This window comes from Drosophila virilis, chromosome 3 (genome assembly GCF_030788295.1).
Source record: "Drosophila virilis strain 15010-1051.87 chromosome 3, Dvir_AGI_RSII-ME, whole genome shotgun sequence".
NCBI lineage: Eukaryota > Metazoa > Arthropoda > Insecta > Diptera > Drosophilidae > Drosophila > Drosophila virilis.
In genome coordinates, this window is record NC_091545.1 from 24,815,050 (window position 1) to 24,836,432 (window position 21,383).

Genomic DNA, 21,383 nt, shown 5'->3' on the forward strand with positions numbered 1-21,383 from the left:
AGATATGCAATAGATAGAAGACAGTTTTGGCTGTCCTTATTTATATTATTCCTTATTATTATTTAATATACACTGCACCTCATCCGGTTAGCACACCACGATATCATTTACGATTAACAACATTTCAAGTGAAACTTTTAGTTTGTGGCAGTGTTTGAGGTTTGCATTCTTTGCCGTCCCTGCCACACGCCCCGAACTCATGCCCCCAACCATTTGAATTCCAGGCCCATGACGCTTAGGAGCCAAAGCCCGACGCTTTCGCTTCATCATCAACTTTAGAAGTGCCGCAAATCTTTGCGGTTTCGTCTTAATGGCTAAGAAATTGTGATTTATGCCTCGACTTGTGTATATATATATTCAGTTCTTGACGTATGTGTATCTGGGTAAAGCCTGTTTGCGAGTGTGCTGGTGCGTGATTTACATGCTCGTTAGATGTTAGTAAAAGGGTATAAAAGCTATGTCTGCATATCCTTTGATCTGTATAAAAAAGGATTTTCAACTGGCGGCAACATTTTGAGCATACAGCAGCTTAAAGGCCGGCATCAATTACGTACTTTCGTTACGTAATTAGCAACAAATTTATTGGCATCCAAAGGTGCGACCGCCTCCTACTTTCCATCGACTACAATTTTGACTTTCTGTTGCCAACTTCAATTGTTTCTCTGTTGAATTAGTTTAATTAAATCCGAGAGATTGCGATTGAGAATGACATTTCCATTGATGCTCCAACAAACTTAATGAATAGTAAAAAATTGGCTTATTAAGTAATTAGATTATGTGTCAACACAAGCTCAGAAGCAAACAGCATATATTATTTGATCTCCTTTTAAACATTGTAATGTAATTAAAATAAGATCGAGTAAATATAATCTATTTACAATAAATAACGTGCGAAACTAAATTCTAGCTCAATCTTAAAAGTAAGCACATTATGAATCATCTATAAATCTAGATATAATCAAATACGCTTCATCAGCTATCTCAATCTGAAAGAAAAAAACGAAATAGAGTTTATAACTTCGTCTGATTCAAGTTTATACTTATATACACTCACTTGCTCCAGCGTTAGGCCTTCAAAGAATGGAATGCGCAACTGTAGTGGACCCTGTTCAATTGGATTTCTTATTTCTCTGAGAATCTTTAAAGCTTCTCTAAAGAACTGCAGATTAACGAATTGAGTGCCATAACGTAAATCTATGACTTTTAGCTTGAAGCAAAATTGGAAAATCCGCAAAAGGATTTGCGAAATTTCATCAGAGTTATGATATGATGTTATTTCAAGCACTTCTAGATTTTCGAAATATCGCAATTCTTGAAAGCATTCTTTGTCGATAAACCCACATTTTAGTCGTCGTAGGGATTTCACCTTTATTATTTCTTGAAACTCTTCTAGGTCTACATTATTATCTTGAATAACCAGGCTTTGTAAGATTGGCTTGGTTGGCTTTAGCGATATTCCTTTGAAGAGTTCAGTAAGTGATCCAACGTTTGGTGATGTTATTTGAAGATCAGTTAACATATTTAACTGCGCGAGACGTTTGATTTCTTCACCTTCAGACTCATCAAATTTAATGGTAAGGTCTTTAAGCTGTGGTAATTTAACTAAAAGTTCTATGCTTTTTATCTCAGCGAATTCACAATGCAAGCTTCGTAGGCTTTGAATTTGCACAATAGCCTCAGTGTCAATATATGATATGGGTGTACTTTTTACATTCAAGAGTTGAAGAGTTTTGGGTTCTGTAGCAGCAAACACATGAAAGAGTCGCGACATTGAGTCTCGTTCAAGATTCCTTATTATAAGTTCTTTCAATTGATTCAGTTGGGCCAGTAATTCAATATTTTTTCCATCGACGAATCCACATTCTAATCTCCTTAGGGACTTAACTCTTGCCACATGGGCAGTTTCTTCACAAGTAAGAGATTTGCCTTTTATGACTAAGCATTGAAGTTTCGACGATTCTCGTAAAACTAATGAGTGCAGGAACTGTATGAGGGAACCTTCTGGATAGGTTGTTATTTCAAGTTCCTCAAGGTCTGTTAGCAGCGACAAGAGCTCAAGGCTCTTCCCGTCTGAAAAGCCGCATTTTAGTTTCTTTAGGGTCAATATTTTGACTAATTCTTTTGATTCTTCATAATTAAATGTTTGTATTCGAAAATGTCCTAACACATCATTCCGTCTATTTACGCTTATCTCCCGAAGAGCTGAGCATTCTCTTGCAGCAAGTGCTTGGAAGAAATATTTGAATGAGCCTATTTTGTGCTCTCCTTTTATATGCAACGTGCCAAGATTTGGCAGTTCAGCTAGCACAACATACTCTTGGGCGTCGAAGACTTCACAAAAGTAGGAAATGTTTGAAATTGTAAGCTTACGGAGACTTTTATTAAACGTAATCTCTCGACACAAACAAAAAACAGATATTTCATTTGCCCCTCCCATAAAAACATTTAGAACACCTTCTGCTATATCACGCAGATCGTGCTCCGAATGTATTTTCAATACTTCAAGATTGGCTAAATGTCGCAAGAGTTTAATGCTTTCAAGATCGGAGAATTCGCATTCTAAATACCTTAAGGTTTTAATTTGAGAAATTTGCTTAACTTCATTATAATCAATGGGATCGATTTCAATACACAATTTCTGAAGAACCGTAGATCGTTTTGTGGCAAATGCTTTTATCAGTGGGGCTAGTGAGTTTAGCTTATATTTTCCATCTATTATTAGAATTGGTAATTTGGGCATATTTGATAGAGGTTCAAAATCTGCAGAACATGTACTTTCACGCATTGTTATGGTTAGTGCTCGCCCATTTTTATCCATACTTATGCAATTGTTTTCATAAAGTATACTAATATTCCCATTACATGATATGAACAGATTCAAAACTGCTTCCGAAACTTTGTTGAGCTGATGCTGTGAGTTTATCTTAAGTATTTCGAGATTATTCAGTGGTGTCAGATAATTAATGCTTTTCAAATCGATAAATCCGCAAGTCAGCCGAGCTAAAGATTGAATTCTTCCAATTTCAAAAATCTCATTGTGATCGAGTGGGAAACCCGAAATGGATAAAATTGTAAGTTTCGCGCATTCTTGTAATGCAAATGCTTGGAAAAGATTTGCCAAGGATCCGCCTCCGCATTTTTTTATGGATATTCTTTTAACTTTAGCCAATCGGGTTGGAAATTCAATAGCCCGATGATCATCGATTTGACAATCTAAAACATTTAGAGATTTTATTTTTAAGACCTCGATGATCTCTTCATTATTCAGGTAAGTAATTGGCTCCGAGAAAAAATTGAACTGAATATCTTCATCACTATCTCCATCTTCATCAAATTCCATATCTGACAAAGTTATCAACTGTTCAAGCTTCGGCGATTTTCGCTCAGCTATCCTCGTAAAGAGTTTTGCTAATGTACCGATCTTGTGCCTTCCAACAATGAGTAAGTTTGTTATATTTATTAAACTACCCAAATCAGCCAAATTGGCAGCGTCAAGTTCCTTTTTAAAGTATAAAGTTAGTTTTGCCAACCTTTGATCGAAACTTATTGAGTCAATTTTTATAACAAGGCCCTTATTTCCGTTGAACCTGCATTTTTGTAGTGTTTGTATTCTTAACACTTCGGCAATCTCATCATAATCGATGTTGGCTTTATCAATCTTAAGCTTTGTAAGATTTGTTTGTTCATTTTTAGCTAATGCATTGAAAAGCGTATTCAGGGAACCAACTTCGTGATTTCCTTCTATTCGCAGATCACATAATTTTGGCAATTTAGCTACCGGTGTATATTCAGAGTCGTCAAAGTCACTCTTCACTTTAAATGCGAGTGTCTCCAATTGATTGCAATACGGCATAATGTCAGTTAGCTTTCCATAAATATCATTACTCATTACCTCCAATCTTGTCAAGTTTGGATTGGATTCGCAGTACTCAACCAACTCCATAGCATCGACTCTTACATTTAATTGAAGGTGCTCAAGGTTACGGAACTGTTGCAAACTACTTATGGAATACCCTGGAAGTGCAAAAGATAGTTGTGTACCTATAATTTTGTAGTTAGCTTATACAAAACATACCTAACATATCAATTACCAATGACTTAATGTTACTGCAATTGTCTTGCAGTGCACGTATGAGCATGTCGAATATAGTACCATGCTCACTGTAATACATATCTTTAATATTATAAATCAATCTGACACCTTCTAAGTTGGTATTGAATCTAAGTGCATCCATGAACGTTTTCCAAAATGTATCTTTATCTTTCTGCTTTGAATGCTGCAGTAGCTTATAATGTTTGGCAAAATCAACGATGACATATGAAGATCTATTTAAATAAGTTTGCTCGATCTCGAGGCGTTCGTAAAAACGGGGGTCCCATACCCAAACAGCATCGCGAAACCATTCACAGGCAAGCGCAAAACTTACGAGATCTGCGTATGTAAATATATCCAATCTATCCCTTATTTTAGATGTTTCACAATTGATTCTAATCTGATCGAGTATTTTAAAAATACAATAGGTATTTAATTGCAAAATGTTTGATTTGGACATATTGTGCCTAAGTGTCAGTTGTGCGTAGCTAGTAGGATTTACTTTGAATTATTTGTTTAATATTTTATTGCATGCACTTAATTGCAGGCAAATTTATAAGCAATATATGAGCAAATTTAAAAATAAATTCTTATCAACAACGATATCACTGCATGACACATCAGAGCACGGTATACATATATATTTTGTACTTATTTCGCAGCACTGTCGCTTAGCGTGTTAAGCTGTTGCCGGTTTGATGAAAACTGAAAAAACACTTGGCGAATACATTCCATAAATATAGAGAAAGAGCTGGAGAGCAAGCGTTAAAGAGACACTGAGGGATTGGAATATATGATCACATATCATAATCATAACATAAACTGGAAAAACATTTTCTTATACCACAGACTGGTTTCTATTTTTTGTTTATGCGTTTTTTAAGACCACAAAAGAGTTAAGAGAGTTAAATGATACTCAATTTATATTTTCTGCACGTTAAATACTAATATGATAAGGCATTTTATACTCTTATTAGGTGAGGGCTTCGCTTCTTCAGCTCTGAGAGAGTCTGAGAGCGCGCTCCAGGTGATTTCATAAATATACTTTTATGCTGTTAGGCATATAAATTAAAGTATAGGAAAATGTTTTGGCAGATCCAAATAAATGCAATAAAAACAAATAAATTCCATACTGTGTAATGGTATAATTAATCTTAATTTAAATTTTCAATTCGCCTTGAACTTCCGCGGAGATCGGTCGTGTTTTCTGTGCATTCCCGTGCGTGTGTATGTTCAGTGCATCCCAGGCAAAAAACAAACCAAAAGTGACAGTGACACTAACTAAGCCCGCCCCAGGGCTTAACAAACAAATCGCGCCTGCAGAGCGCGAAAAAAAAACAATTGTGCTGCCTCTGGCAGCTAAACTATATATATATATAAACATATATAAACATTTAAATTTTTTTTTTACACAAAAGTGCAACCGCGTGCGAGCGTAAGAGAGCAAGCTTTTGCTAAGCTCAAACTGCGCTCAGCTGATCGCCTTAACTCAGCTGTAGTGTGTGTGAGTGCGTGTGAGTGAGCAGAGCTTTCGCGAGAGAGCTTTTGCCTAGACTCACTAACACAAGTAAAGCACTAGCCAATAGGAGAACAATCAGTGCTGGCAAGTCAGTCACTGACCGTGACAGTGCTGACACTTTCCAGTCACCGTTTTCGCTCCCCGTTCACCAAAGTCACTTTTCACAAAAATACTGGAGATTTTTGTAAATAAGTGCAGCTAGTAAATTTTGGTCAACATCTCACCTAATGGCGTCCAACAAGCCGAATCCACTCATCCCCGACTATCCTGCGTCACCTATATACAACCCGTCGGATAATGTGCTACCGCCATACATCTCGCTGTGCGGGGGTACTACGCTACTCACCACGTCGTGCATCACCACAACTGCCTGCTCCCTAGGAACGACTACGGTAACGTCGTCCCTCGCACATGGCATCAGCTCCCAAGGCCCCGCAATCCCGTCCATTCCTGGCGCGAATCCTGCTACAAGCCCGGATCTCCACGCGTTTTTGAATAATTACCCGCCCAAGACTTCACGTACTTGGCAAGGTCAATGGTTTAAGGCCACAAAAAGAGAAGGTGGCAATCTCTCCCCCCGTATCGCCCGTAAGAAGGCGAGCACCACCGAAACCAAGAAAGCCAGCCAAAACCGGTTTGCGGCCCTCTGTGACGAAGAGGAAAGCGACATGGACACGGAAGTAGAACTAGCCACCAACAAGGAAGCTTGCGCCGACGAGGATGTAGATGATAGGCCATCCACCTCGCACGCAGCTCGCGCAAGGGCCAGCAGGCAACAAACGGCAAATAAAAAGCTTGCCGCACACCCGCAACCCACCCAGACGGCGCCTCCCAATGAGCGGCCTGCCTCTAAGGTGCCGAGAATAACTGTGCCAAACGTCCTCAGTTTCACCAAGTTCTGCAAGGAACTAGACAGCGTCCTAGGCGCGGACACTTACACCGTCAGATCGCTTAATTCTGGCGACTGCATCGTCCAATGCCGCAACTCAGACGAATACCGAACGCTGGCAAGGCACCTTCGCGAGAACGGCTGCCTGTTTCACCACCACCAGCTTGCAGAAGACCGGCCGTACCGCATAGTTCTACGAAATATCCACCACGAGGTCGCATCCGAAGATATTTCAGCGCAATTGGCAGAAAAGGGGCACCACGTTGTCCGCATATATACCCCGCGTAGCAGAGTCAATAACGAACCTCTAAATATGAGATTTGTTGACCTGAGGAAAGCGGAGAACAATAACCTTGTCAAATCAATAACAGTACTATGCAGGCACAAAGTTTCGTGGGAGAAGCCTCGCAAGACGTCGGGCCCTGTACAATGCAACAGATGCCAAGAGTACGGGCACACAAAATCTTACTGCTCGAGACACTATGTGTGCAAGGAGTGTGGGGACAACCATCCAAGCAACGAGTGCACACTTGGCAAGGACGAGAATCGGTGTTGTCACCACTGTGGAGAAGCACACGCAGCAAACTTCAAAGGCTGCAAGAAGTACCTGCAATATGCTTTCCAGCAGAAAAACCAGCACAAGGCAAATGGCAGAGATGCAAGCCGCTCCAGAGATCCCCGCCCCAAAACAGCCGCTCCTGCCTGCAGCTTCGTGCCTGGCCAACAATCCTTTGCCAGCGTCCTCCGCGGTACCCAGCCCGCAGAGCGCAGTGCCCGCTCATCGTCTCGCAGAAGGAACACTGGCAGTACTCCCAGCCAATCGCAACCTGTTGCCGACAACTGCCCCAACTCAGCCCTTGAGCTCATGATGAAGCAAATGTTCGCCAGATTCGACCAACTGATGTCTCTCATACAGACTCTTTTACAAGCGCTAATGCACACTAGCGCCAAAAATAACAGTGCCTAAAATGAGCTCCCTCAGGATAGCACTATGGAACGCCAACGGAGTCTTTTCGAAGGCGAATGAGATCACAGCCTTCATCGAACTCCACCACATCGATGTGTTTCTGCTCACGGAGACTCACTTCTGCTCTCGAATCACCCTCAGAGTGCCAGGCTACACTCTCCACACCGCCAACCACCCAGATAACAGCCAACATGGAGGAGCAGCAATATTGATCAGGTCGTCCTTGTCGCACCACTCACTTGAGTCATCCTGCCACTGGCATATGCAAGCTGCTGCTATCCGACTCGGATCCAGCAGAGGCGACTTCAATCTCGCCTCTGTATACTGCCCTCCGGCCTTGAGAGTGACTGAGGCACACTTTCGAGCCCTTTTCGACCAGCTTGGCCCCAAATTCCTGGCAGGAGGAGACTGGAACGCCAAACATCGCTGGTGGGGAAACTACCGCATGTGCCCCCGAGGGAGAACGCTCTTCTCTGCCATTGAGAATGAAGGCATCGAAGTCATAGCCACTGGAGAGGCAACGTGCTACCCATATAGGGCTACTGCAACACCAAGTGCACTTGACTTCGGGCTCTACAAGGGATTCAGACAGGAACAGCTGCGAATACGAAGCCTCCTTGACCTGACGTCGGATCACCTCCCATTACTGATTGAGCTCGAGGAGACTCCCAAGTGGGAAGTTGGAATCCGCAAAATGCTCCCGCCGCGCTCTAACTTGGGAGTATACCGGGCCTGCCTCGAGGACACATTAGAGCTCAACGTCACCATAAATACGGCAAGTGAACTGGAGAGCTACGTTGACCACCTCACAGCGAAAATTACGGAAGCTGCTAGACGTGCAGCCCCGCAAACCCTGCCTCACTCTCGTACCTTCAGAAGGTCCCTACTAAGCCCTGAAGCCAGGAGTCTCCTTGCCGACAAAAGACGTCTAAGGAGGCTGTACATCCGCAACGGAGACCTCTCTACCAAGGCAGAAATGGTAAGCGCGTCCAACCGGCTCAGACGACTGCTGGCTAGGACTCGAACGGAAAATCTAGACAGCTTCCTCGAAACAACTGGGCATGACGGCAACAGCACCTTTTCAGTGTGGAAGCTCACCAGAAGCATTAAGAGGCAACCAGTTTTTACCTCCCCGATCACGGACCACTCTGGCCTCTGGCTCCGATCGGACGAGGAAAAGGCCAACGCGTTTGCTGACTACTTGGAGACAACCTTCAAGCCATTCGACTTCGCAGACGTTGCACAGCGCCGTAAAGTAGCCGAGTCACTGGACGCTCCACTGCAGATGGCTCTCCCGATAAGAAGCATCTCCCCCGCGGAAATCGGGACACAGCTGAAAATGCTTGAGCTAAAGAAGACCCCAGGATGCGACGAAATCGACAACAGAGCAGCTAAGGCTCTCCCACGCAAAGGAGTCATGGCGCTCGCCACAATTTTCAACTCCATGCTCCGCCTTGGCCACTTCCCGAAGCAATGGAAACATGCGAAAATTGTGATGATCGCCAAACCCGGTAAGCCGCTAACTCAACTTGAGTCCTACCGCCCTATAAGCCTTCTGCCGACGCTCTCAAAAGTCTTTGAGCGACTTCTGCTAAGCCGTCTCTTAGAACTCGACGAGGTCACGCGCCTGGTCCCGGATCATCAGTTTGGCTTCAGAAAGTCTCACGGCTGCCCCGAGCAGGTCCACCGGGCAGTAAAACACGTACTAGAAGCTTTTGAGCAGAAGCAATACTGCGTCGGCGTTTTCCTCGATGTCAAACAAGCGTTTGACAAGGTCTGGCACGATGGTCTTCTGTTCAAGATCAAACTGATACTCCCAGCGCCATACTTCAGCATCCTTAGCTCCTTTCTGGCAGGACGCACCTTTAAAGTGGCCGTTAAAGACCAAAGGTCGGCAATTAAGGGCATCAGAGCAGGTGTCCCACAAGGCAGCGTCCTCGGTCCGATGCTGTACACGCTGTATACGGCGGACCTGCCCACACAAGGACAAAGCAATGAAGACCTCAGCCCTGCGAGACTGCTGGTGGCAACATATGCGGACGACACTGCCTTCCTAGCCTCCCACAAAAATCTGCAAGCTGCTACAAGTGCAGTGCAGGACTGGCTGCTGCAGATCGAAACCTGGACAGCTATGTGGAACATCGCTATAAACTGTGCCAAGTCCGCCTGCGTCACTTTTACGCTGCGCCCATACAGCTGCCAGGGGCTACGGTTCGATGGACGAACCATTGAGCAGACCAACTCTTTCTGCTACTTGGGTGTCCACCTGGATCGAAGGCTCATATGGGGGCCTCACATCGCAGCAACGAGAGCAAAATGCCTGAGAAGACTTCAAAAGCTCGATTGGCTACTAAAGCCTCAAAGCAAGCTGCACATATCCACGAAGACACTGCTTATCAAAACGATGGTAACGCCTATCTGGACATATGCGATCCAAGTTTGGGGCACGGCATCAGCACACCAGCTCCGTCGCATAAGAGTGGTCCAAGCCAAGGCAGCACGCAAGGTTGGTGGCCTGCCATGGTACGTAACAACAGACGCCATCGAACGCGATCTCCGCCTAACAAAGGTCGGAGATCAGCTCAACTTCTTCAGCAGCCGATACTCCGACAAATTGGTGCAGCATCCGAACGCGGCCGCAAGGGCCCTGGCTGAGCCCATCAGTGAGAGGCGCCTCCGAAGGCTACACCCCGACGACCTACCAACGAGGCACATCACTTAAACATCCCTTTCCCATTATTGTTATATATTTTTAAGTCTGTAATTATCATTTAAGTTATTAAATAATAACTATACACTATACCCTTAACTCCGCTTGGTAGAGATCAGAAGGCACTGATCGATTCCAGCGCAAAATAAACCAAATTAAAAAAAAAAAAAAAAAAAAAAAAAAAAAAAAAAATTTAAATTTTGTGAGCGGCAGCAAAAACAATTTTTCCACACTATTTTCACACTATTTTCCAGAATAGTTCCCAAGTTGAAAGTTGAAGCAGCTGTGCTACTCGTAAACTGAAAAAAAAAAACGTTTAATTTTCATGGGCGATGCACATAAATTTCCCAGCCGAGCTTACTGGTGAGTAGGAGAAGGTAAAATATATGGGGGATAATGGGAAGAATGGATAGGGCTCTGAACAATCTTGTAAACAACGCAAACAAAAGTTGCCGCTTGAAATTTAGTTTCGATTGAATTTATTGCTACTGACCAGGGTCTGAAATGGGTCATACGCTGACTGTCGACCGGACCTAACCGAATCTAAGTATTTTGGCAATTTATTTAAGCTGCGGCCAAAAACAAGCACGTTAATTTCAGAATTCTACTCTAAATTAGTAGCATGTGTTTGCCATGGGCATGCTTGACTGTTGGCCCGAGCCTAATTAGTTTAAAAGGCTGCCCTCGGCGAGCGGATCGATAAATCCAACAGTTGGACGCACTTCTTTACAGTTGTCAGTGCCCAAGATGGATGCCGTTGCCATTGGCTGCCAAGTATTCAAAGTGACTACCAGGCTAGTAGCACTTGGCTGGACTGGGTCCATAAATTCCAGGCGGACCCGCTGCCAGCCAAAACTATTACTCACACTCCCGCCGCCTTCAATCGCCGTTATGCCGCCCGCCTTCGCTTGGTTATAATTTAGATTGTCTATTTCGCGCAGCTGCCGCTCGATTTGAGCTTGAGCAGAGTCCTGGCAATTGACGTTGTGTACGTGCCGCACTCAAGATCTATCTATGGGGCAAGTATATTTGGCCAGAACAATATTGTTGCCGTTGCCAAATATTCGGCGCTCAGTTTATTTTGGCCATGGCACACGTTGAGCACATATTGTTGGCCAAATGGCGTCCAAAGTGGCTGAAAGCATCAGCTTCTTTTCATATAATGCGAAAATTGCAACAGCCCAATTGGAATCAATAGAGAATAAGTATAGAGCTCTTAAATTCAACTAGAGGCCTGAAAGTAAAACTAACTAGAATAAGATATATAACATTAATTTAACTAAATAATTATGCAGCTGAATATTTTATATTTTATAGGATTTTGTAGTAAGAATATTGAACATATTTTATGGAATTAAGAAAACACAAGTTTTAAATTGATTTCATACAGTTCTCTTCTTGAGCTCTATGATTGAAATTGAAATTACATTTTAATTTACTGTTTTGGCACAAATTGTTAGTTTAATTATCGTTTCGAATGACAGCAACAATTGTTTTAAATTGCTTTCAGTCGAAAAATGCTAACGGAATTTCCACTGAAATTGTCGATCAAGCAGAATTCGTTAAAAGGAAGCATTCGGCTAAAATTGAAGTTAACTCTGTCAATCAATAAAAACAATTTGAAAGCAATCAAAGTTTAATTACCACAACAAACGACCGACGAGAGGTGACGCGAAAAAAAAGAAAAAAAAAAACAATAAACACTAACGAATTCACAAGGATAAAGAAGTACAATAACTGAAGCATAAAGCAAATGGGCCAAGACAAGGAAAATCCATAGACATAGACTTGCCTCACACAACCCATAGACTTACCATATGAGGCTCAACCGTACAAACCACATAAATATAAAAGCGACAATCAGAAAGTTGCGGTGGGACAAAGAACAAAAAAAAAAGAAAAGGAGGCAACCATAAAAACAAGAATGGCCATAAACAAAGAAATAAACAAGGCATCAAACGGTAAGTACGAAACATATACGAGTGCGCGCCGAATCTGACTGTTTGGCACAAAGCTTCCGGCGGAAATGGAGTGTACAAGCTCGCACACAAGCACACACACACAGACAGGCACAGACGTTTAAAGGAATAGGCGCACAATGATGCCAGCCAGCGCTGCTGGCAAACAGATGCGAGCTAAATATAAAAGACTGATAGCCAGCTTAAAGGCATCACATGATGAGGTTGACACAAATATAAAAGAAATAAACAAGCGACTGTCTTCGTTATTTGCTTGTCACAAGCTTTTCAGTGCACGCAGCACCTGAAAGAAAACCTACAAATGCACAAACACGAACCCACAATCAAACAAACCTGATCAAAAGAATATAGTGATAAATTTGCCTTTAAGTTTCTGTTTTGTTTTTCTATATAAAAACTACTTGTCCTGACTGACTGACTGACTGACATGATTGGTGGTCAATCCACGGTCAAAACCGCGAAAACTAGAAAGTTAAGATTCCAAAAGTAGTCAAATAACCAAACAAAACCAATCTGGAAAATGCCATTAAAAAAATTCTTTTTGGGCAAAGTTTTCAGTTTTGTTGCTCTGCCGGAAAACAGATCAATAAAAGTTGTTCAAAATCATTTGATTTTGATTTGATAATTGGTGATCAAAGAATGAATGGGCGAAGCTTTGGTTGTTAGCTCATTTCCAAAGAGACATGGAAAAATTCATGAAAGGTGTTTTTTTTTCATTTTTCATCAAATGTAGTCCTCCGCGATGGAAAATGCGATCAACGATTTTTCGAGCGATTCTTTTAGTTTTTGTTCGATTTGCTTCCAAATTATTTTCAAAGCCCTTCTAAAGAACTTAATGAATTTGGATATTCTATTCGAAACTATGGAACTTAACGGAAATTATAAAAAAATTTTGTTCGCTATCGGATCGTTTTCAACCCCATTTTCATTTTTTCCGTCGCTCTTGGATGAAAAGTGCGGGTCAAAGCGAGAGATTTGAGATTCTCACAAGACTAATATGATTTCTGCCCCGTTGATTCCAAATTTGAGTTCTTTATTCGATAAACCGATTTAAAATTGTCACGACGGGAACGTGGTAAAAAAGTTAAATCTGGACAATTTTTGTCCGTCTTGTATATAGAAAGTAAACAGCTAGCAACCTTGTCCCAAGGCCAATCTAAGCGAATCGATTTTTATGCGAATAAGAATCGAAATATTATATGTAGAGTGAAAAACTAAGCAGCAAGCGAATAAAACAAGAAGGAAAACGATACTGAAATTAAAATATCTTATCCATTGGTTATAATTGTGTTTACAGTACAAGCCCATTTTATAAATGTGCACCTGCATTCCATATCTTTTCGTGCCAGGCAAAATGACGGCGGCCAGTTACGTTTCTATTATGGCAGATACCAGACTTAAGCCATGGCTAAAAGCAGCAACGGTGATAAATCTGCGCAGTGCTCTCAGAACTTTTGCAATTTTTCACAAGAGACGAAACTTGAACACTTACCAAACAGCAAATAGAAATATTAAATATTTAAAAGTACTTCGGTTTGGCTTTTTATATTAATATTTAAAGTGTTTGCAGCCTTGACTAAAAGTTCATGCAAATTGGACAAGTTGCAAAAAAAGAAAAAAGAAAGAAAAAGGATATTTTGTGGGAATTGTTGAAAACTGATGGCAGCTGTGGGTCATTTTTTCTTGTCGGCTATTAGTACTAATTATAATGATTATAACCAAGCAATCGAATCGATCAGATGCTCATTCCCAGGAGCTCATTAAAAATTGTCTAAGAGAACCGTACAAATTGCTCAATTTCAAAGGCTAGGAAAATTATATAACGAGCGCTTTGATTATTCGCAAATGCCGACGCTTCGGAAAAAAAAAATGCTATAAAAGCTGCCCCAGCCTTAACTAGGCTGGCACAAACTTGACGAGTGGTTCATCATGCGGCTAAAGGACTTCATGCACTATCCGGACATTGGCTGCCGACTGGCTATGATGCGTTGCTACGAGTGGTTTGGCAGCGAAATGCCACGTGTTCATCAGACATTGGCTCAGCGTCTGTGGTTTCGATTTGGTGCCTTAAATCTGATCTATCAAAACTTGGGCATGGTCGTCTATCTGTTCATGGCCGAGTCACAGTACGATAAGCTTAGCACGATTGTAGCACAGATTTCGGAGACCTGCAGCGTAATGGGCCTGACGTTGGTTGGTGCCTGTAATATGTGGATGCTGCTGCAATATCGCAGTGATATTGAGTGCATGTTGGCCGACTTGCAACAGCTGTATCCCAATCGAGGCATCCAAAGTCGCGTCTATCGTATTGAGTACTACTTTGAGAAGTCGACGCGCCTGATGAGATACACGGCCATATTCTTCATCTCTGCGTATGGCTACTACAATGCTTTGCCCGTTGTGCAGTTGCTGTATGAGCTGCTAGCAGAATCGCAGCATGTCAGATACCAGTACCAGAGCAATACCTGGTATCCCTGGCAGCTACTGGCCGCTCCGGATTCATCTATAAGCTTCATCGCAGCGTATCTATGCCAGGCACTGTCCTCACTGGTGGGCGTTGCCTTTATTATGATCAGCCAGTTTTTGTTGTGTTTTTTCATTACTCAAATGCGGCTGCATTTCGATGCCTTGGCCAATGGTCTGTACTATCTGGATGCTAGACAACCTGGTGCTAATGAGCATCTCAAGGTATTGATTTCCTACCATAGCCGCCTGCTGTGCATTGCGGACAAAATCAATGACATCTTTAATTTTACGTTCCTGATCAATTTCACAACATCTACGATTGCCATCTGCCTGATGGCCTTTGCCATGGTTATGATCAGTTTGGCCTCAACCTTTAAATACTCCGTGGGACTGCTTTCCTTTTTGGTCTTTACGCTCTTCATTTGTTACAATGGCACCGAGCTCACCTCGGCGGTAAGTTGATTTTAGCTACAAAAGATAAACTATCCACATCACGGATTATGTGCTTGCAGAGCGACAAACTGCTCCCTGCTGCCTTCTACAACAATTGGTACGACGGCGATTTGGTTTATAGAAAGATGCTGCTCTTTTTTATGATGCGCTCCTGCGAGTCGCGAGTGCTGCGCGCTTACAAATTCACGCCCGTTTCTATGGCTACTTATATGGCCGTAAGTATGTGTATTATTAATATATTTATGTAAAACTTATGCATGTACTTTTTCGGCAGATGTTGAAATTTTCCTATCAGCTTTTTACTTTTGTGCGTGCTATGATATAGTTAATCTACAGCGTCTGCTGAGGCATATTTTCAGGCCATAATGGAAGTCATGAGAGTCACATAGAAGGGCACTAATTGGAAGAGGCTAGTGCAGCAACAGTCAATGAAAATTTCACTAAGGAAAGACAACGTTTAAAGTTCTATAAGCCAGAGTCACTTCTCAAATCCCGAATCTGCAAAATAAATATTGTAAGAATTCTGTAAATAAATAAACAAATTTCGTAGCTTGTACTTGCTCTTTCGCATATGCCCAATTGGCCAATGCTGTTGTCAAATATAGCTTTTTTCATCTATAAGGTTTATTTTTGCTTTAATGCGCTGAGTGGCTGCCAAACAGGGAGCAAACTTATTAAAATTGGATCAACTCAAAAGGCTGCTGGGTAGCTTTCAGTTAGCGCAAGTGAAGTTCTCAAATTTCATTTGCTTGTGCTTGTAGCAGAGTCGGGCTTGTCCTGTGACCCTCGGTTATTTACGTTAGCATGGAATGCAAAAGCGTAAAATTAAGTTCTTCACAAAGGACGAGAAAAGTAAAAATTGGGAATTATGTACAAGTCACCTGCCTGTTATTATGTCCGTCTATCTGTCCGGCTGTCTGTCCGACTGTCCCTCCGTCTGTCATGTAGGAGCTGTGTTGACTGTGGTGGTTGTGCTGGGTGTGATTATCGCGTCGTTATCCGGGATCAGTGGCTGGCCCCAGCGTCAGCATTGCCCACTTCGCACCCCAGCATTACCCACTTGCAGCTCGTCCCCGCTCATGGTCTGGTCCTCACTTTTATTTTATATAATAACATTTTAATTCCCTTAATACACGCTACGCTGCCTGCAAAGCTAAACAAACTGAAAGCCGCAGCCACATAGCCGTTGGCTGTTGACGTTGGACGTTGCCTGCTTTTAGGCGCACAAGCTGCTCGCAATGTTTTAGGCATTTTTTCCTCTTTGTGTGTGTGTGTGTGTTTTTTTTTGTTGCTTCTTGTTTGCGTAAATCATTAATCATAAGCCGCGCATATTTATTGTATTTTGCCCTTGTTGACAGCTTTTAGTTGCGCCTGGGCATGACCATGGATAGTCCTGTGTATGCCATTTACTATGCGCACTCACGGAACTAAGTTAGAATTTATGGTTTTGCTCAAACTTTCATGGCTTTAGCATCTGCAATTTAACATTAAAAAGATGAAGCATTTTCCGCTAACATAAGCATCTGATTTTCTAAACTGCAATTTTGGAGCAATATGATTATGGCAAGCAATTCAGTTGATTAATACCCTGTACTTTTTCCAAATGCATTGGGAGGAATAGGTTGAAGCTCTGCAATTGTGCATTAAGTATATATATTCTTCATTAATAAAGCCGAGCCTATATATGTAGCCTTGTTTGCGTGACTCTGGTTCCATTTATATTCAGGAAACCTCAATAGCTAAAAAACGAAGAGTAAGAAATACAGACTACAAGCTAGTGCAAAATAATATGGAGCCCATGGTGAATATGTGTAGAATAAAGTTTATGTTATTGCGTGAATTAATAATCGAGATTTTAATCTTTAATTGTGAATTTCCTAATTCATAGGAACAGTTTTGTGTTGTCCTTAACTACTTAGCACATAAGCCCAGTGGTTGTACACTTTAATAAGTGCTTTCAGCTTCAATATTCTGATTTCTTATGGGTATTGTGGGGCGCATAGAGAAAACCAACACACAAAATGCAATGTGTGCCAGTTAATTTAGCCATCAGCTTTTGGGTGTTTAGACAATGCACTGTTACAAATTGCCCAATCAAGTGAAATGACCAGGCAACCCCTCCTAAGAGAACAGGCACACATGCACACACACATGCACACATGCATATAGATGCAGAGTGCATTTTGTTCATGCCCATATACAGAGGGTACACAAAATCGACAGTGGCTATAACAGTTGACTATGCCCTGAGATGGGCCAGATCAATGCAGCTTGAAGCATTTTGCTGCCCGGCTGCGGTGGCTCGCCGCTCTCAGCCATCCACTTGCAATGGCCTTGATAAGTTTTAAGCAAACAAAGTCGGCTCGTTACAGTACATGAGTTTTAGGACAGGATACTGTTGCGCAGAACATTCCCTTGCCTACCCCAAAAACTGTGCCGCTTAAGTAAGCCGCAAAATGTAGTCAAAGAACATGTCTCAATTTCGTACTAAAACTTTAAACGAGTCTACAGATAAAGGAAATTAACCTCAGCTGCTGGCGTATACTAAACTAACGCTAATCATCTGCGGGAAAGTAGAGCTAAAATTTAGTCAGTTAACGCTAGGCGCTTTAATTAGTGCCTATGTTATGTAAAGTAACACGACCTTTATGTATAAATGTATATGTAAATATGAACTTACCCAAAAAATGTATGCCCACATAGTTCATAGACATTAATTAGTAGCATGAGCTGTCTTTTATATATGCGCGTCAATGAAATAAAAAAAGAAATTGAGAGCCAGTTAGAGAAAGAGGGGAATAAGTCAAAGAGAGAGAGAGATAGAGAGAGAGAGAGAGAGAGAGAGAGAGAGAGAGAGAGAGAGAGTGGGAGGGAGAGAAAGATAATAGCTTAAGTAGGGTAAGATAAGGTAATATAATATAATATAAGGTAAGGTAAGGTAATATAATATTTATAATCAAATCAGGAGAAGCTGAAAGGCTTTATTGAATTCATAAGATACTGAAGAATAAGTTTTTAAATTTTAAGCAGTTAGTAAGAAAGTCAGGAAAAACATAAGACACATCGATGACAGGCACTCGGCGCATAAGTCCACATTTATTTAATGCTGCCAAATACACTAGGTTAATGCGTATGTATGTGTTTATTTATGTACTCCCAGCTAATGCACATATGTATTTATTTATGTACTCTGGTATGGAAAACCATTTTGGTTTGCATTTGACTTTCACACTGTCCATCAATTACTTAGCCTTATCTGCAGGGGCCATATGGTGTCAGCGTTTCACTAAGAGAAAACAAAACAAATAACGAGAAGCCAAAATTTTTACACACAATTTAGAGACATTTCCGCACGTGGCCAACTACAGACTCCCCTAAGCTCCAAATGTGCCATGACGTCGCGTTAGAAAACAAAAAAAAAACATATATATTTATATATATCCCCACTGCGGAGAAAGTCATGAGATGCGAGAGCTAACAAAAAAAAATATCATGAGAAAAAAGTAAATATACAATGACAATGTGACCGAAGTTAATTTACTCTAATATCTTTAGGGATTTTATGGGATAGATATGGGCTGGAAAATTAATTATAATATTTTACTAAAATATCTGCCTAATTTCGATATATTTACGCGTATTTGTCAGGTACATCTGGGAAACGTTCCAATAATATAATCGTCATGCTTATAAACGTTCATGTAAGTGTATAAAAACGTCGTCGATTTAAAAAAAAATATATTTATGTATATGCCGCTTTATGCACGGATGTACCTATTTGGCCGCCTGCTGTTGCTGTTGCTGTTGCGTGGAGTTTTGTCGTTGTGGTGCAGGGTAGCTCTCGGTTCTGGAACGATGAATTCAAAACAATGTGGACCGCACGGCGGGCTGGCATCGGCATCACAGCATTTATGTCTATTAAACAAGTAATAAACTTCATAAATTTAACAAATTAGAATTATTAAATTTCATGTTTGTGACATTTTTAGCGACAGGCGCGTTCGCATTAACGTTAATGGAATTTTTCAATGGCTCACTCAGGCGAGCCGAATTATTTATGGCACATAATTTGCCAAAGCTTTGACTGGATTGCAGAAGTCAAACTGTTTCAGAGTTAATCTCTGGCAACAGGTAACTCGAATTTCAACGTTTAAGTCAAATCTAAACAATTGTTTTGTTGCACAAAATATAATAAATAAATTAAAATAATAGCACGTTTAAAATTTAGGCGCTTGTTAACATCAGTTGTTCATTGATTCAATGCTCATTATTCGAACACTACTCATACGCCGCATGGTACGCTAATAAAGTCATCAACATGAATGAGAGCCCGACACATCGTGTCATGCGAAACTCTTTGAGTTTGCAACCACAATACAGCGGTTGTGGCAGTAGCAGGCATTGACCGCGGCACCATCAGAACGCCACCTATTTCCAATTACCGCTGACGATGCATCACCGTATGGAATGGTGTTTGGTTGTGCGAGCTTGCAGCTGAAACTGGCGTTGGCACCGGCCATGATTGATTGCAACAAAACCAGATTTTGGTTGCTGTCATTTAAGCGCCGGCTAACTTTCGACATCGCCCCCATGCATTATTGACATGGCTGGCTCTGGGTTGCACGCCTGGCGGCAACTGGCTCGTTGCGTCCATAAGGCGTTACACAATTTAAATTACGGGCCTGCTGCATTTTTTAATTAAACACAAATTAAAAATTGATTGCTTTTTGTCGCCGTAACTCACAGACGATAATGCGATGTGGAGCAGACAGCAAGCTCGATATCTGTGGCATACTTTCAGGCAATCACATATCAACGTCATATTTATGAATTTTGTTTTATTTGTATATATTTATATTTTTTTTTTTATATTACACATTTTAACACAATAAAGAAAAAGTTGTGCAGCAAATTTGCCTATGCGTGCTACATGCAATGCGAAAAGTTTGAGTATTTGGTGCTTACCGATTTCTTTCGCTTGTTGTATACATTTTAACTGCATTGCAAACCGGAAGTAAAAGGTTTTAAGCGGAAGTGCGCAGAGTTGTAACGACATGTGTGTGTGTGTGTGTGTGTGTAAACTGTTCTATACGTACATGCATGCGCATATAGCTTGATGTGTGTGTATTGGTAATTACATGGCTTGCCTGTTAAATGTTGGCGTCACATGCAAACTCGCAAACGGTTTGTTTTTCGAACACCAAAAATTGTGCTGGAATTTAAAATACTCGTTAGTGTAGCAAAAACGCCGAAGAAAGAATTCTATAAAAACTTGCGATTAAATTCTGTTATAAATATAAATACCACTTAATTTAGATAAGAGTTTAAGATTCTGCGAATTGAATGTAAATATCATGTATTCTAGTATCCTTTCACCATAATAAACTATATTATATACTCGCATTCGCTGCTGTCACTAGTAAAAAGTTTGATCACAATTCAATTGATGGTTAATTATGAAAATCACCTTAATGGTTAAACTACTTTATTATTTAATATATATGTTAAATGTGCGTGTTTTTTTTTTTTCATTGCCCTTAATCGATCTTAATTGCATTAATTGTCTCGATCCAAACGCATAATGGCACAATTATTTATTTACATTTAAATGTGCATTCGTTTGCCTATTTTGGCATTTAATTAACGTGAATTTTGTTATGGAAATTAATTATTTTGAACGGACGGATGCATTTAAATTTAGTTCGGAGAAAATTATGAATGGCGACAATGTCAATATGTTGACTGCACGCACTTGATTAATGAAAACAAGAAAAAAGGGAAGGATATTAATAAATGGCTTCCCAATAAATAAACTTGTTTATGCGTATCACAGCATTACCGGAATTTTTAATCACAATATTTAATTAAAACATCAACAAGTCGCAAATTAATTAAATTTTAACTGAAGGCTCTGCATATCAGCCACAGAATCGATTTCTCCATAGAAACTTCACAGGACTCATTGAAATCGATATACTAAATGGCAACTATTACTTTGTGCTCCGGTTTAATAAAATTTGATTTGCTTGCTAGGAAAATGGTTTGCACAATTAGTGCCAGTTTCTTTACTTGCTGAGAGCAAGTTTTTTGAAAATGCATATTATATGCGTTTAATGTTGCATAGTGTGGAACCATTTAAATACTCCTTGCAGAAATTCAATTCCCCCTAACGAATTTGGTGTGACTTTCGACCCTCGATCTCATCTCGTCTAGTCTAGTGAGTGCACTTGCTGGCAGTCGACTGCTCCTGCAGCCCGTGGGAAAGAGCTTGACTACCATGCAAAGGCGGAAGCACTTAAATTGGGCG

The 21,383-nt window shown here is 41.1% G+C and overlaps 2 protein-coding genes across 3 annotated transcripts; one reads left to right on the plus strand and one right to left on the minus strand.

The window, feature by feature from the left end:
- Window positions 1-768: 768 nt before the first annotated feature.
- LOC26531384 (uncharacterized) lies at window positions 769-4,781 on the minus strand. 2 transcript variants are annotated; one of them, XM_015176251.3, is made up of 3 exons: window positions 4,076-4,781; window positions 1,055-4,014; window positions 769-986 (listed from the first exon to the last, which is right to left on the minus strand). In XM_015176251.3, exons 1-3 carry the CDS (start codon window positions 4,551-4,553, stop codon window positions 930-932), a joined length of 3,495 nt encoding a protein of 1,164 aa, XP_015031737.1. In that variant the 5' UTR covers window positions 4,554-4,781; the 3' UTR covers window positions 769-929. The 2 variants fall into 2 exon arrangements, with proteins under 2 accessions (XP_015031737.1, XP_015031738.1); XM_015176252.3 differs by lacking the exon at window positions 4,076-4,781 and having other exon boundaries at window positions 773-986; window positions 1,055-4,053.
- Window positions 4,782-14,074: 9,293 nt separating this feature from the next.
- Window positions 14,075-15,621, plus strand: Or69a (Odorant receptor 69a). Its single transcript, XM_002048410.3, has 3 exons — window positions 14,075-15,076; window positions 15,136-15,291; window positions 15,351-15,621. The coding sequence occupies exons 1-3, from the start codon at window positions 14,087-14,089 to the stop codon at window positions 15,399-15,401; spliced, it is 1,197 nt and encodes a 398-aa protein (XP_002048446.1). The 5' UTR covers window positions 14,075-14,086; the 3' UTR covers window positions 15,402-15,621.
- Window positions 15,622-21,383: the final 5,762 nt, after the last annotated feature.